Raw genomic sequence first — 17,379 nt, 5'->3', positions numbered from 1 at the left:
TTATTCCTCTGTATTCAAAATCAGTTCTATATAATACAATTTTAGGCAGTCCATACATTATTATTTTTACTTTCATATTAGGTACTACTAATCTTTTCAGATGGCTTGGATGATAGAATAGAGACCCTGAAAGATAAATCAGAAGAACTGAAAAAAAAAGGTATGTCGTGAGTTTTATTAAGTTCATTTAACCATTCCATATTCCCATATTTCTGAGTAAAATAATCCCTTTCCATGCAAAAGCCAGAAGGAAAAAAGGGAGCTATAAATCTGGGGAAAAGGATTATTGGACACAACAAATTGGCAAGTTGTTGTGATCATAGCTATAAGCCTTGAAAGTTTAGGAGAAAAAATGGAACCCGATTATCAGATGTTTGAGATAAGGATTTCATGTCAAATTTTAATTTCCCAGAAAGACTAATCATCAGCTATGATAAGGAAAAGTACAAATTGTATAAATAGGGACAAATCAGGCTTACATATTATTAATGCAGTTCTAAGCTTAGTCAGTATGTGGCAATATATGGCTGCTGCAGTAAACTTCTTCAGCACCGAGGTGATGTGATAGTTTTCCTATTGGTCAGAGGAAAATAATCTGATATCAGAATGGAAATAGGGTTTCTTACCCATCTCATAGGCTTAGTGGGAGAAAGGCCCAAGAATCTGAACACCAATTTCACTATAAATTTCACAAAAAAGGAGGGGATAGAAAGACCAATAGAAAATCCCTCCCCTCCTCCATCCTGCCTGCCCCATTTTTTTACTTACAATTCTTATTTTTATTATTAGAAATATTTATTTTTATGGTTTTATTGTATTTATAGTTTATAAACTACCCAGAGTTGCCTTGAGGCAAGATGGTGGCAAAAAAAATTAATAAATAAATAAAATTTATATTCGATATACAACAGATGCCAGAATTCTTTCATAACGGTTTCTTAACTTTTATATAATATATTTCTCAAAAGTTGTTGAGTTCGTGTGTATCAGTTGGCCAACAGAAGCCTGATAAATGCTATATGGCTCACAGATTTGCAATCGCGAAAACATTTACTGTAATTACAATTAAGAGTGTATTTATTTCATATTAATTTTTCCATTATTACAGTTAGGCACTTTAGCTATTTCTTTCAGCTGTAATATTTCTTAACTAGTCATAGTTCATGTCTTGCAATATTTTGCATAAAAGATTTTGCAACTCTTAAGTATTTAATTTGTATTAAACTGTGACAAAAGCAGGACAAAGATAATGGTTGTTTGCTTAAGGCACAATCCTTAATCCATTTTCTTAAGGCCCAATTCCATTTTCACTAAACCCTTGGTCTAATCCACTCTGTAACTTTCTATCTATTGCAGATTTCCACAACATACCTTTTATTATTCTAGGACTGTCCTCAGAAACAGACCTGGAGATAAATTGCTTAAATGTGGAAAACTGGGGGCTTTGTTTGTGTGGACTATAGATGATTAATCAAATCTATCACTGGATTTTTCCCCCCTTATCAAAGTTTCTAGTACACTGTTTCTGCAGTACCTCATTATAAAAATTAAAATATCTTTACATGGACATTAAAACCTAAATCCTTTATTAGAATAAACTGAAGGCATTACATTTTTGTTACAAAGTTGAATACTTAAAAATAATGAACTAGTTGAATACTTATAAATAACTATAAATATTTTAACCAGGATTGGATGCATTAATAACTGTGGTTTTGGAAGGAGCTTCAAATTTTAATGACCTGCAATTCATTGAATTTGGAAAAGGCTATGGCTACAAGATCCAGCTGAATATTGGCATGAGAGATATTGCCAGTCAATTGTTCAAATACATGGTAAGCAATTCAGAAAAGTGAAAGCATATGTAAATCCTTCCAAATCCAGTTGACCCTACTTTGGGGGAGGATGTTAGGATTGCAAATTTAGAGGCTCAAATCTAGAATAAATTGGTACAGGTCAGTGGTGAAATCCAAAAATTTTCCCTACCGGTTCTGTGGGCATGGCTTGGTGGGTGTGACTTGGTGGTCATGTGAGTTGCTGGGTGTGGCTGGGTGGTCATATGAGTGGCTGGGCATGGCCAACTCAATGTCACTCCCACCCAGTCATATGACCCCCCTGCCACACCTACCCAGGTTTTGTGGTTCCCAGTGCTTTCTGTGGGAAATGGGTCATGTGATTGAGTGAGCATGGCCAACTTGATTGGTCTCAGGAAATTTCTCCTTAGTCCAACTCACAATACAATAGCACAATAAAATAGCACTGTTCCAATATTTAGAATATAATAGAATAACAGAGTTGGAAAGGACCTTGGAGATCTTCTAGTCCAACCCCCTGCTTAAGCTGGAAACCTACACCACTTCAGACAAATGATTATCCAATCTCTTAAAAACTTCCAGTGTTGGAGCATTTATAACTTCTGGAGGCAAGTTGTTCCACTAATTAATTGTTCTATCAGGAAATTTGAGGGGTTCCTACAAAAATGAGGGAGTTAATCTATTTTCCAAAGCACCAAAAGGCACAACAAGAAACAACGGATGGAAACTAACCAAAGAGAGAAGCAACCTAGGACTAAAAAGAAATTTCCTACGGGTGAGACCAATTAACCAATGGAATAGCTTGCCTTCAGAAGTTGTGGGTGCTCCATCACTAGAGGCTTTCAAAAAGAGTGAGGGAAGTACACCCCAAAAGGACAGTGCCAGGAACAATGCAGAAAACTTAAAACAGCCATTCCCCTTTCTTAAAAAAAGTCAACCTCAAAGCAAACACAGCAGCTGAGAACAAAACTAGGAGCAGCTGCTCAGGCTAATTGAAAGCCTGGGCGAGCTGCCATAAGCCAGTAACCCTTCCAACTATTATTCTATATTCTCTATGTTCTAAATTGGGTGCTTCACAGCAGAAGCCATACAACTGGCTGGACCACACATGCATTAAATTCATGGCCTGTATGATCAAGTTGCATCATTGTCCCCTCCTGTATCTTTTCCCCCAGGAAGAAACAAGAAGCAGCCAACACTGCAGCAGCTATAAAAGGTCTTGGGAAACTCCAGGGGGTAACAGCTGATCACAGAAGTGTTACTTAGTACTCTTTATAATGAAAACGTTTGTAATCTTGTCCTTCTTCTTGAAGGGAAGAGGTTAATCTCATCCCTAGATGGGTGATTGATGGGTTTCCCTGCCCTAATTCTGTCTGTTTCTGTTGTTTATTGACTTGATTCAGCATGTATCGTCTGCATTCCAGCTGCAACTGTTAAGTGGAGCTATTAACTGAAGGGAGAGAAAAAAAAAAAAACCTCTTGCACTTTATTTTAAACCGGTTCTCTGAACTGCATAAGCAATTTACTAACAATTCGGGCGAACCAGTAAGAACTGGCTGAATTTCACCTGTGGTACAGGTGAAATATTTAAATCTATGGGACAAGGGTGAATTATTGTGATTTGAGAGCCAAGAAATTTGGCTACCATCCTTTGAGAGGTGAAAGAAAAGTCTGCCATTAGACTAGCTGTCCAGAAAGTTCCAATGCATGCTGGGATTGTTAAGAATGTTATAGAATGTTATCTCTTTCTAAATTCTGTAGATTCAATTCTATAGATATGGACAAATACAAGATTGCAAAAAGCTATAGTACAGGACAATATTTCCATCTTCCTGCCCTGCCACTATACATTCACATTACAGAGAAAAATGAAAATCTTCTACCTTGGTTTCATCCTATCTGGGAAGATTGCATTGTTAATTAATGATAACCTGTAAAGCTTTTTGCACTGTTTTCCATCATAAGCTGCATATAAAGTGAAGGCAGATAAGATACACAGTTTTTAATATTGACAGTCTTTGCAAACTGAATGAAGCCAGAATTAGTTTTTAATGTAGTTTGATAACACAGCCATAGACTGAGTTCATGCAAAATCATGGTTTACTTTCAGAAACTTCAGTAATCTGATTCAAAGAAAATGTATGTGAAAAAATTGAATAAAGCACTTTAGTATGGCATAACTGTATTATTATGTTGTTTGGCATTGTTCATCTATATGATTTGTCTCTTCTTTTGATATCCACTCAGACATAAGTTCTACTTCAACTTAATAGAAACCATCCACTTATAAGTTCTCCTTTTGTGTTCTACTGTAGCATTTGGTATATAAGAAAACAAAGATGGAATGACCTAACGAAAAGCAAAAATAAAACCTTTCTAAATTAACCTAGCTCCCTCCTATGAAACAAAAGTGTGTTTAAAAAAAGAGCAGTAACTGCTTTTGTTCAACTTGTGAAGTCTAGAAAAATGTTTCTTCTCCCAGTAGATAGACTACTATGACCGGAAAGTGCATTTTGTAGCTTCTGCCCACTAACCAAAAATCATGTTTGAAATTACTGTAAAACAGCATAAACATTTTGAAATACCTTTCTTTGACAAAAATCTTTCACATGAACAAAACAAAACAAAAACTGCTGAATAAATACAGTACTTAGAAAAAGAGCCTTGAATCAATTGAGTGATCATCTTTTCTTAAGAGGGGAGACAAAGTGGTGAACTGAGAAAAATTGCAATTTGATAGTGATGCTTATTTGAGATGCTAAAAGAACTTGTTACAATATTTTTCTTGATGTTATAGCTTGATAAAAGGATACATTTTATTTTGATTCTTATTACTGAGACCAATCTCCTTTTTGCAAGAGTAACATTGCTGAACGGACTTGTTGCTGCATGTACTGCAAATGCATTGGTGAAGAAGGAGAACCAGGTGAACAAGGAAGATATGGAATGGAGGTAAAGGAGAAAAAAAATACCAATTTGTTTAGATACTTTATAATTAATTAATTAATCTTTGTACAAGGTAGGATCATCATGTATTCTTCAAATAATATTTGATTTCAATTATTCTTATAATTTCAGGGACCTCAAGGTTTTGAAGGAAGCCCAGGACACTTAGGAGATGAAGGGGCACCAGTAAGTTATTAAATTACATTTCATGTATTTACAAAAAAGTAAATACTTTAAAAATCATGATAAGAATCAAAACAACATGCAGTGATTCTGTACCATCTAGCATTACTTCTGCATTACATTACTTCTGGTTACTCATTCTCTCAAAATTTTCCATCTTCATTAAATATGTTCTGTTTTTCTGACATGCTTGACACAATTTAGACATCCTTTTGGATAATTTTTGGTGTCAGTTTTAAGTTTTCTGAAACTGCTGTTTATTTTTTTTTCTGTTACCCTTCTTTATGGATACCCAGATTGCCCACAGAATTTGGTCCAGCAGAGACATATTTTTTAAAAATATTAAATTGGTCTTAATGAGACCCAGATATCAGAAAACTTTGTGATTTGCTAGATAGCTTTATAGAAGTAATGAAAAATGTGTAAGACTTATCATGAGTTTCTATGAAAAAGATGTCAAAGTTTAAAGAACTATGAATATAATTTCTACAATGAGCCATGATGGCGCAATGGTCAGAGTGCAATACTGCTAGCTACTTCTGCCGGCTGCCAGCTGCCTGCAATTTGGCAGTTCAAATCTCACCAGGCTCAAGATTGACTCAGCCTTCCATCCTTCTGAGGTGGGTAAAATGAGGACCCAGATTGTTGGGGGCAATATGCTGACTCTGTAAACTTTTTAGAGAGGGCTGAAAAGCACTGTAAAGTGGTATATAAGTCTAAGTGCTATTGCTAATTTAATACTCCTTTTTCTTTTTCTGTGCTCTGCTGTTAATGCTGTTCATCCCCAAAGAGAATCATGTAATGGGGCATGTGTACACATGTATATATATATGTGAAAGCTAATACATTCTCTGTTCATGACATGGAATTGATACAAATTCTGTATAATAAACTTTCTTAATTTTCACTATTGTTAGGGTCCAAGAGGGTTGTCAGGATCAGATGGTGATAAAGGGTACAGTGGTTGCCGAGGCAATAGGGGCCCTAAGGTAGGAAGTACATTATTTATCCAATACCTTTAAAGTTTTCACAAAAAGTTCTTTATGTAACTGGCTGAATTAAGATTATTGTATTTATATCTCTCTTCTTTTTCAGGGACAAAGAGGAATAATTGGTGAGAAGGTACAAAAACTTGATTTAAAAGCATGGACTAAAAGAAAAGGACTGTATGCTTAAATTAGATGTCATATCCAAATGAGCACTATTTCCCCCCTTTCTTCCCATTTCTGGAAATTGCAATATCCTTGATATTCTTACTGATATTTATGGAGGCAGGGGAGGATTTTAATATTCACTCAACCAAGAAAATAATAAATCAGAATCTAGCAACACATGATGTCAAAAGATAAAAAGCATGTGATCTCACTTTGTTATAGAAAGCCAAAGTACGCAAAAACTTGTGTTTGGAGAAAGGGTATCTTCCTTTTGAATCCAAGCATTATAAAATGATGGAGGTGATGCCCCATATCACAGGGAGGTTAGCAACACTGGATGAAAGACAAAAAGAGGATTTTTTTTCACCTTTATTTTTTTAAATTTCTTTTTAAAACTTATTTTTTGCCTTCCCACTAAGGTTTCACCAAGGTTTTAACTGAAGAGCTGGTAAAATTGTGTAGGCTCATTTAAAGCCTACCAGGTGAATACAAAGATGGGATTTGCAGAAGATAAGGACAAATAAAAAAAAAATAGGAAAAAAGTTTGGAAGCTAATCTAAGTACAATTAAATCTTAAAGAAAGATAATATTATAGTCTGTTGGGGCCAAGGTTGAATCTTGGTGATCTCATGAAATCATCTGCATGGTTTTCTTGGCAACATTATGAAAACAGGTTAGCCATTGTCTTCCTCCAGATTTTGTTTGTTTGGTTTTTTAAATTTATTTCCCAATCTAACTCATATTTCAGGGATTTTCTGATGCTCTCCCATCGAAACACAAGAAGTTTATATTATGTTTAATGTTCAATCAGGAGTAAGTAGATATTATCACTTACACTGTAAACTAATACTGCATTTCTCCCAGAAAGACAATTGGATAGATGAAGCAATCACTTAGCAATTGGCTCATTGATACAGCATTTGAAAGAATTATTTCCTCAGGAGCTTTTGCTGATGTGTTCTTTTTTCAGCTACAGCTGTTTCCCCATTTTAAAATCAGTTGTTCCAAAGAATGATGACAAGTACTTTAGTTTTCCAATGTATTGCTGCAGTCAATTTAGTAGCTAACCAACATGATTCTTTGTTTTAAAAAATGCAACTTTTGATAAAAATTGTAAATTATATAATATATTCAAGAGTTAATTGCCTGTTATTATTAATACTTTTAACTTCCTCAAAAAAATCCTGGACCAAAATGAATATATAAATGACAACTATTTCAAGTGATGAAAATGATGTCATCACTTGAAATAGTTCCCTCTGAGGCCAAAGGATTTCTCAGTTATCTGATTTTAGTCTTTAAGCATGGCTTTAAAGGCATTTTATTATTAGATACCAGCAGGAAATATGGTCCTTACAATTTCTGACAACTACCTGGACAAATCCTTGCAGGTTTTTTTGGCAACGTTTTCAGAAGTGGTTTGTTTTTGTCTTCTTTATAGGGCCGAGAAAAAGAAAATGGCCAAGGTCACCTAGGTAGCTTCATGCTTAAGGCAGGACTAGAACTCTCAGTCTCCTAATTTCCAATTTAGTGTCTTAACAATTGCACAACAGGCTGAAAATAGTATAACAATAAATAATTAACACAAATGGGAGTAATAATAATCTTGCAAACTTTTCTAAATTTTTAAAATCATTTTCTTGGCATATTTGACTGTGTTCTGTTCCTGTCAGAAACTAAAATCCGAGAACAACTAAAATAAAAAGTAGTTTGGATGTTGTATATTTTTTGTGCTTGGTATCAAATCATAGAACAGTACTATGTGCTTGATCTTGTGATGAACTTTGCCTGATAATACCACTTGCATTATTTTTGCAGGGAAGCAATGGAGAAAAAGGATTTGATGGCATAAATGGAGAGCTAGTAAGATCTATTTCTCTTTTTTTCTATTAGTGTTCCATATGTATTAATGATACTTATTTTATTTAATTATTTACATTTGATTAAATATTTAATTTAAATCAATAAATTTAATGACAAGATATTTTTTTTGTCTCCAAGGGCTCCCCTGGGCTTCCAGGATTTAAAGGAGAAAAAGGTGATCCTGGCAACCAGGTACTTGGATTTATTTGGTTTACTTATTTGAAATGCAGAGTTCTGGTATTCCAAACTCCAGACAATCCATTCTAATTCCTTTCTAGTTGAGGATAAGACAGCAGTCACACCACACAATCAAAGTCCCACCTTTGTACAGTCATTTGATATCATGGAAAAGAGGTGGAGCTTTGCTCATGTGATCTTTGCAACCTGGCAAACAATTATCACAAAGAAAAATTATCATAACTGGATAAGACCTCTGGTTGAAATAACAGATTGAAAGGAACTTAATAAATTATGTTGTATTGACACATAAAGTTTTAGGATTTAAATCAAGATAGTAATGGTAGCCTTATAGTCAAAGTTCCTCCACTTAATTATGTTACTTTTATTAGATTGCTATTTTTACATTACAAGATATGTGACATTTAGGCACCTTAATACATTGAACTTTTACTTTTGGATTTATTTTGCTGAAAGTCTTCCCTTATTATTATTGTTATGTATTGTACAGAGTGTATAGTTGTCAGTTGAAGTTCTTATTCTGGTCCACCTTTGAAGCGGGAAAATACTCTCTCCTAATTGGTTGTCTGGCTGATCAGTTTTATATAAAAGGAGCTCTTCAGCCAGGGAGCGCTGTTGTCTCACAGGCAATATTGTTCTGCCCCAGCTACGGACCCCAAAGAACGCAGCACACACAAAGTCTGTACAAACCTTAGTTTACTAAATTAAATCAGTCTTTTTCAAATAAAGGCTGTTAATTAACTTTCTTAACAGCCTACAAGAATCCAAAGAATAAATAATTGTAATCTTACTATGGTTGGCAAAAAGTCCAGAAGCAATTTGCACAGAACTAAGATCAGGACATGAAGGAGAGTGAACAAAGTTGTTCCCTGAAAATTGCCTCAGTCGTCGTCCTTCCTTAAATAGGCTAAGGGAGTGGTCAATTAGCCTCAAGCCTTAGTCTCGAGGAGACCTCCTCCTGAGGAACCACTCCTGCCTTTTGGCAGCTCTGTGCGCCCATGCATTGAGAAGAGGCTCCTCCTCTTCTTCCTCTTTATTTATGGGAGCTTCTGGGGATTGTGAAGGCCCTGGCTGAATCCCCGCCTCTGGCACCACATCTTCTCCAGCCTCCTCATTGTCTGACTTGAGTGCCAGCTGCACGGGCTGCTGGCGCAGCACCACACCAGCCTCCTCGCTGTCAGAATCAGCTACTAGCTGCACAGGCTGCTGACGGGCCACAACAAGTATTGAATAAAGAACTTAACACTGGCGACAAAGGTGGGATCGAATGGAAACTGAGGCTGCAAAGAGCTGATCACTGCGAGCTGACCCAATCAGAGCTGAATCACCAGAGCTGATCCACAGTTTCTGTCACTTCATTGACCATAGACCCCTCGGTCTCTTGGAAAATGGCTGCATCACTGCCTTTTGCCCCATACAGCCCAGTCTCTGAGACATGGGATTCCTACCTTGTTCATTTCGACTGCTTCCTTGAAGCTAATGACTTTGCTGAGATCACTGACAACAGGAAAAGGACGCTTTTCCTAAACTTCTGAAGCCCAGAGATCTTTGAGATGGCCAAGGCTCTCCTCGCTCCACTAATTGTTCAGTCTGCACCATGGGACATGTTGTAGAGCAAGCTATGGACTCACTATGCACTCAAACCTTCGCAATTTGCATGTCGGCATACTTTCCATCATCAGAATCAGGCTGAAGGTGAAACCATAAGCAAATACGTTGCCATCCTTCGAAAGGCAGCCCTGTATTGTAAGTTCAGGGACTTAGATGACACTCTCTTGGACAGAGTGGTCTGTGATGTGAGGGAAATCAAGCTACAGCAGCGCCTCCTTGCAAAAACAGATCTCACCCTGCACAGGGCACTCAACAAGGCACAATCAGCCAAGATGTCTGATCAGTCAACGGCTGAAATTCAAAAATCAAACAGCCCACCAGCATTGTGGATACCAGTCACTGTGCACCATGAAGATGCTAACCATAGTGAATCAGCAGATGAGGATGATGATGTCTATTGTCTCAAATCCTCCAAGGGGTGAAATGTAGCCACAGAAAAGAGGCAACCAGCACACATTGGTTGTGGCGGCAATCACCCACAAATGGCGTCTAAGTTCAAGAATGTCATCTGTCGAAGATGTAAAAAGAAAGGACATTTGGCCATAGTCTGTCGTGCCAACCAACTGACAGCTACCACTGCGAGCCCAGAAACTTGTCCCAAAAGAATGCAGAAAAGACAAGTCATCGGTCGAGCCAGCCTCTCCTCTTGCAAGAAGGTCCATGTCACTGTCCTGATTGAGGAGTCCCCTTGCTGCATGGAGGTGGACAGGGGATCTTCAATTACCATAGTCTCCTGGAGCACACTAAAGAGATTGATGCCAAAAATATCAAAAAGACAATTGGACTCCAACCATTTTCAGTTTCGAGACTACCAGGGGAATAGCATTCCTATCATTGGAGCTGGCACTTTTAGAGTATCTTTCAAGGACTTCTCGGAGCCATTGCGACTGCTCATAGTGGATGGCTCCCTACTGAGTCTCCTAGAACTGGACTGGTTCTCCTCCCTGGGTCTGGCAATCACTGGCATCAACTCCATCAGTGATTCTGATATCAAGGCCTTAATCTCTGATTTTGCAGACATCTTTGATGGAAACCTGGGCTGGTATATGGGCACACCCATCTCATTCAACCTTGATCCCCAGGTTGCTCTGATCCAAATGAATCCGTGAAGAGTACCATTTGTCTTGCGCTCAAAGGTTAATGAGCAACTCAACAAGCTCATCAGCCAAGGAATCCTGGAACCTGTCGACCACGCAAAATGGGAGACTCCAATTGTGACCTCTGTGAAGCTGGATGATTCTATCCGCATCTGCGCAGACTATAAAGGTACATTAAATAAAGTGTTACAGCAAAATGCATACCTAGTGCCCATAGTCCAACATCTGCTGCACTCTCTGGTTGCGGGTAAGGTCTTCACTAAACTGAAAGTTGCCCAAGCCTACTAACAGCTACCAGTTGACGTTGCCACAGCTGAGGCTCAGATGATTGTAACACATCGAGGAGTTTTTAGATGTCACTGGCTGCAATTTGGGATGGCACCGGGACTTTTCCAGAGCCTGATGGAGCATCTCTTGCAAGGTATCCCAGGTGTCGTCCCCTATTTTGATGACGTCTTAGTGTCAGCAGCCAACAATGCCGAACTCCTCGACTGTCTGTGAGCAGTACTCACCCGTTTCCAGGAAATTTGCCTCAAAGTTAAAAAAGAAAAGTGCAAGATCGCTGTTCCCCAGGTAGAATTCCTCGGCTACCTTATTGATGCCTCTGGGTTACACCCTACACAGGCAAATGTCCAGGCCATCCAGGAAGCTCCCACACCCAAGAACAAGACCAAACTCCAAGTGTTCTTGGGACTCCTAAATTTCTACAGTGTCTTCTTGCCACACAAAGCTTCCATAGCGGAGCCTTTCTATCGCTTGCTTGACAAGAAGATGTCTTGGTCCTGGAGGTGAAAAGTAGTTCCTTGACAGCCTTCTCTGCTGTCAAGGAACTACTATCTTCAAAAGCATCCTTGTGCAGTACAATGAGAATCTTCCATTGGTTCTCCCCTGCAACGCCTCTCCATTCGGCTTCAGTGCCATTTTAAGCCACTGATTCCCAAATGGAAGAGAGGCCCCGATTGCTTTCTTCTCACAGACCTTGTCATCAGCTGAATGAAACTACAGCCAACTGGACAAGGAAGCTTTGGCTGCGATCGCAAGAGTCAAATGCTTCCATGAATACCTCTACGGCAAACCATTTCACAAGCCACTACTGGGCCTACTCACTGGGGACCACCAAACACTATAAATTTTGTCCTCTTACATGCTGTGTTGGACTGAGTTCTTAGCTGCATAAAGCTACCGCCTCCTGCATTAGCTGGGTAAGACACTTAGTCATGCCAACACCCTCAGCAGATGCCCGCTCCCAACTGTTGTGGAGGATCCGGCCCCAGCATCATCTATTCTATTAATTGAAGATCTGCCATCTGGCCCCATTACAGCGTCAGAGATCACTGCACATTTTGCAAGGACCATATTATCACCCAAATGCTCAGCTGGGTGTGGAGGGGTGGCCAAAGGGGCCAGTCAGCACAGAGTCCCTTTCCTTCCACACCTGGAAACATGAGCTGTTTGCTCAATGAGGATGCCTACTCTGGGGAAGTCATGTCGTGGTACCCCAGAGGCTGCAACGACCAGTTTTGGAAGCTCTTCATGTAGGCCACCCAGACATCATGCGGATGAAGGCATTCACTCACAGTTATGTCTGGTGGCCAACTTAGACAAGGCAATCACTGATTGGGTCACATCTTGTGAGCCTTGCCAAGAGTCAAGGCCAGCCCCCACATCCGCTCCAGAATGCGAGTGGGCAGCACCTTGGACACCTTGGTCTAGGGTGCATATTGACTTTGCGGGGCCTTTCCAGAGGTGAAATGCTCCTGGTTCGGACTGGGTGGTTCGGAGAACCGGTAGTAAAAATCCCTGTGCCCCCCCCCCACCATGCCCAGCTGAGCCGCATGATCATCAGAGGCTTTTTTTTTACTTTTAAAAGCATTTTTCTACAACTTCTTCCGCCAAAAAAAATGCTTTTAAAAGTTAAAAAAAAGTCTCTGATGATACCACAGCTCAGCTGGGATCTCAGAGGCTTTTCAAAGCATTTTTTCTGCAACCTCTTCTGGGGAAGAAGTGGTTTAAAAAATGCTTTCAAAAGGCTCTGACGATCAGGCAACACAGCTGGGATCCTCAGAGCCTTTTCAAAGCATTTTTTTAACCACCTCTTCCCCGGAAGAGGTTGCATAAAAAAATGCTTTAAAAGTCTCTCTGACGATCCCAGCTGAGTTACCTGATCGTCAGAGAGACTTTTCAAAGCAATTTTGTAACCACCTCTTCCCCAGAAGAGGTTGCAGAAAAAAATGCTTTAAAAGTCTCTCTGACAATCCCAGCTGAGTTGCCTGATTGTCAGAGAGACTTTTCAAAGCATTTTTTTAAACGATCAGGCAACTCAGCTGGGATCATCAGAGAGACTTTCAAAGCATTTTTTTCTTCAACCTCTTTAGCGGAAGAGGTGGTTTAAAAAATGCTTTGAAAAGGCTCTGACGATCCCAGCTGTGTTCCTGATAGGCAGAGGCTTTTCAAAGCACTTTTTTTGCATTTGCAGAAAAAATGCTTCGAAAAATTAAAATTAAAAAAAAGTTGGCCACGCCCACCTAGTCACATTACCCACCACCACCAAGCCACACCCACAGAACTGGTAGTAACAAATTTTATATTTCACCCCTGGGCCTTTCCATGGACAGACCTTTATGGTGGCTGTGGATGCCTATTCAAAATGGCTTGAGGTGGTACTCATGACATTGACCACCTCTGACACTGTGATCAAGGCTCTTAAAAGGCTGTTTGCGACTACCAGACATCCTCGTTTCAGACAACGGGCTACAGCTCACATCAAGCCAGTTTGAACTGTTCCTGGCGGGTCACAGCATTCATCATGCCCTGATTGCACCATTCCATCCTGTTAGCAATGGGCAGACTGAGTGGATGGTCTGATGAGCAAAGGAAGCACTGGCAAGGATGGGCCGGGGGACTGGCAAACATGGATAGCTGAGTATCTCCTGGTCCAGCATATCACATCAAACTCCACCACTAACAAGAGTCCGACCAAACTCCTAATGGGTCGCTGCCTGTGGACCGATTTGGACCAGTTGCACCCAGACTACTCCTTGGAGGTCCCTGCAGACTTGACCAGCCAGCTCTGGTCAGTCTCACCAGGGAACCTTGTCTACGCCAACAACTATGCCAGGGGCCCTTCCTGGATTCCTGCCCGGGTAATGGATGTTACTGGGCTGCGTTCTTACAGGATGATGCTCGATGATGGCAGGTTGTGGTGCCACCACGTAGACCAACTGTGCGGCCACCTCAGAACCTCCATCTGCTGTTAGCCAGAATGGACTCTGCCAGAGACAACCCAGGCTAAGGACACGCCAACTCAGCCACTACCACCAATAGTACCAATAAGGGATTGTGGTAAGGCACTGATGCCTGCTGACTCGGCTCCCTTTGTGTTAGAAGCACCAGTGACCAAGCCCTTGCTGCTACCACAAGCTGCACCTGAAGCAGTGTCAGCCACTTTGCCTAGTCAAGGCTCTGGAGCTACTGGTCTTGAGACAGAATCTTGTAGGTTGGAACAGACATATCACCCCCCTGCCTACCTCAAATATTACATATGTTAAATTGTTATTTGATTACCATAATGCTCCGCCTTGGTGGGGAGGGGTGTTATGTATTCTATATAGTGTATAGTTGTCAGTTGAAGTTCTCATTCTGGTCCACTGTTGAACAGGAAATACTCTCTCCGAATTGGTTGTTTGGCTGATCAGTTTTATATAAAAGGAGCTCTGTCAGCCAGGGACCGCTGTTGTCTCACAGACAGTATTGAATAAAGAACAATTATTAATGAGGAATTATACTTCATCAATTCCCATAGGGCCAGGGGGTCTTTATTTTCATTATAATATGAAATAATAGCATTTATTTCTACCAAACATTTTTGGACTTCTAGAATTTACGGCACCTCAAACTTGTTGATACCTCTCTTTTCTGCCAGTATGGTTTCAGCTATAAGAACAATGACACTCAGAGCATGAATACTGAAATTCCAAATCTTACAATAAGAGTAAAAATTCAATTTATAGTATAAAATGTATAATTATTGAAGTCCAATCTAGCATTAATGTCATCCCCCTCCCCCGTACTACCATAGCATTTTTGTATTCCAAAAGAAGGTTACTGATATATTGTTTTACCTCTGTCCATACTACAATGATCTCAGCTTCTCTTTGTAGTGCAGTAAGGTATAAACATTGATAGTTAACAATGAGCCAGTGACCAAACTGAGAATTAGGGCCATGGCCATTTGCTTTAAAGTGATGGATGTAGATGTTCCTCTCAGAAATGAGGATGCCCAACCACCTTCAGCTATCCTGGCCCTCTGCCAGAAGTTGCTTCCATTTTATATGAATTAAGACTCAGTTACATCTTATTGCACAAAACATCTCTCATGCATCTTGTTTTTTAAAGGGCAGCCCAGGAGTCAAGGGAATTCATGGTGAATGTGGCAAAAATGGTTTCCAAGGAGATCTGGTAACGATTTTTTAAAATGGAAATGAATGCCATGTGTTGTTCTATGGTTAAAAGTATTGGGGAAAGATGAGACCTTTTGCATATAGTAATGATTCTTTTTAAAAGCTATTGATAAGAGACAATTGAGGGCATGCACTAAATTTTTAGTCTTACTTATTTTGCCTGGTTATGTGCATGTGTATATTATAGATATATTAGAGATTGGAATTGTGTTAGAAATAACAGAGAATTAATTTAGGTCCACAATGTTAATGTGCATATACTCTCTTTATAAAAGAGAATATGCCAGTAATATTACACATTTATACTGCAATTTTAAATATAATATATATTTAGAATATATTAAATATAATATATATTTAGAATAGAATAGAATAGAATAGAATAGAATAGAATAGAATAGAATAGAATAGAAGAGAAGAGAAGAGAAGAGAAGAGAAGAGAAGAGAAGAGAAGAGAAGAGAAGAGAAGAGAAGAGAAGAGAAGAACAGAGTTGGAAGGGACCTTGGAGGTCTTCTAGTCCAACCCCCTGCTCAGGCAGGAAATCCTTATACTATTTCAGACAAATGATTGTCCAATCTCTTCTTTAAAACTTTCAGTGTTGGAGAATTCATAACTTCTGGAGGCAAGTTGTTCCACTGGTTAATTGTTCTGTCAGGAAATTTCTTCTTCATTCTTGGTTGCTTGGTTGCTTCTCTGCTTGATTAGTTTCTATCCATTGCTTCTGTCCTGCCCTCCAGTGCTTTGGAGAATAGCTTGACTCCTTCTTCTTTGTGGCAACCCCTGAGATATCGGAACACTGCTATCATGTCACCCCTAGTCTTTCTTTTCATTAAACTAGACATACCAGCAACTGTCCTTTATATGTTTTAGCCTCCAGTCCCTTAATCATCTTTGTTGCTCTTCTCTGCACTTTTTTCTAGAGTCTCAACATCTTTTTTACATTGTGGTGACCAAAACTGGGTGCAGTATTCCAAGTGCAGCCTTACCAAGGCATTATAAAGTGGTATTAATACTTCATTTAATCTTGATTCCACCCCTCTGTTAATGCAGCCTAGAACTGTGTTGGCTTTTTTGGCAGCTGTAGCACACTGCTAGCTCATATTTAAGCAATTATCCACTAGGACTCCAAGATCTCTCTCACAGTTACTACTATTGAGCAAGGTACCACCTATACTGTACCTGTGCATTTGATTTTTCTTGCCTAAATGTAGAACCTTACTTTTCTTACCATTGAATTTCATTTTGTTAGATAGCACCCAATGTTCAAGTCTGTCAAGATCCTTCTGAATCGTAAGCTTATCTTCTGGAGTGTTGGCTATTCCTGACAGCTTGGTGTTGTTTGCAAATTTAATGAGCTCCCCATCTATCCCCTCATCCAAATCATTGATGAAGATGTTGAAGAGTACTGGGCCTAAAACAGAGCCTTGAGGTACACCACTACATAGTTCCCTCCATGTGGATGCAGTTCCACTGAGGACTACTCGTTGAGTGTGATTGCTCAGCCAGTTAAAGGTGGTGATGTTGTCTAACCCATATTTTTCTATCTTATCAAGTAGTAGATTGCCAAATGTCTTGCTGAAATCCAAATAAATTATATCCACAGCGTTCCTCTGGTCCACTAATTTTGTCACCTTGTCAAAGAACGCAATAAGATTTGTCTGGCATAATCTGTTTTTGACAAACCCATGTTGGCATTTGGCTATGACTTTGTCTGCCTCTAGGTGTATTGAGGTCAGGCTGATAGGTCTGTAGTTTTCTGGATCTATTTTTTTTTCCCTTTTTTGAAGACGGGAACTATATCAGTTCTTTCCCAGTCCTCTGGTAGTTCCCCAATGCTCTAGGATCTTTGGAAGATATAGTTCAGTGGTTCTGAGATCACATCTGCCAGTTCTTTCAGAACCTTGGGGTGTAATCCATCTGGTCCCAGTGATTTAAACTCATCTAGGGTAGACAGGTTTTCACTTACCATTTTCTTGTCTATTTTAACTCATGTTTCTAATCTGTTTTTTATGGTACTGTTTTTGATAGGTTGGACTGTTTTTTCCCTTTGTA

General features: G+C 39.4%; 1 protein-coding gene and 1 pseudogene across 1 annotated transcript in view; both read left to right on the top strand.

Annotated features, from left to right (window-relative positions):
* Window positions 1-17,379, top strand: part of LOC132709591 (uncharacterized) — a 66,197-nt gene that overhangs the window by 353 nt on the left and 48,465 nt on the right. The window contains exons 2-10 of the mRNA XM_060683754.2: window positions 82-160; window positions 1,690-1,835; window positions 4,674-4,766; window positions 4,893-4,946; window positions 5,861-5,932; window positions 6,039-6,065; window positions 7,916-7,960; window positions 8,099-8,152; window positions 15,262-15,324. Of these exons, the coding sequence (XP_060539737.2) occupies window positions 82-160; window positions 1,690-1,835; window positions 4,674-4,766; window positions 4,893-4,946; window positions 5,861-5,932; window positions 6,039-6,065; window positions 7,916-7,960; window positions 8,099-8,152; window positions 15,262-15,324 (633 nt within the window). The remainder of the gene's footprint in view (window positions 1-81; window positions 161-1,689; window positions 1,836-4,673; window positions 4,767-4,892; window positions 4,947-5,860; window positions 5,933-6,038; window positions 6,066-7,915; window positions 7,961-8,098; window positions 8,153-15,261; window positions 15,325-17,379) is intronic.
* On the top strand, window positions 15,607-16,815 carry LOC148114267 (uncharacterized; annotated as a pseudogene).

This window comes from Pantherophis guttatus, chromosome 4 (assembly GCF_059756535.1).
Source record: "Pantherophis guttatus breed Tessera chromosome 4, ASM5975653v1, whole genome shotgun sequence".
Classification (NCBI taxonomy): Eukaryota; Metazoa; Chordata; class Lepidosauria; order Squamata; family Colubridae; genus Pantherophis; species Pantherophis guttatus.
The sequence above is the reverse complement of the archived record's forward strand: the minus strand, read 5'-3'. Positions and strand labels throughout refer to the sequence as shown.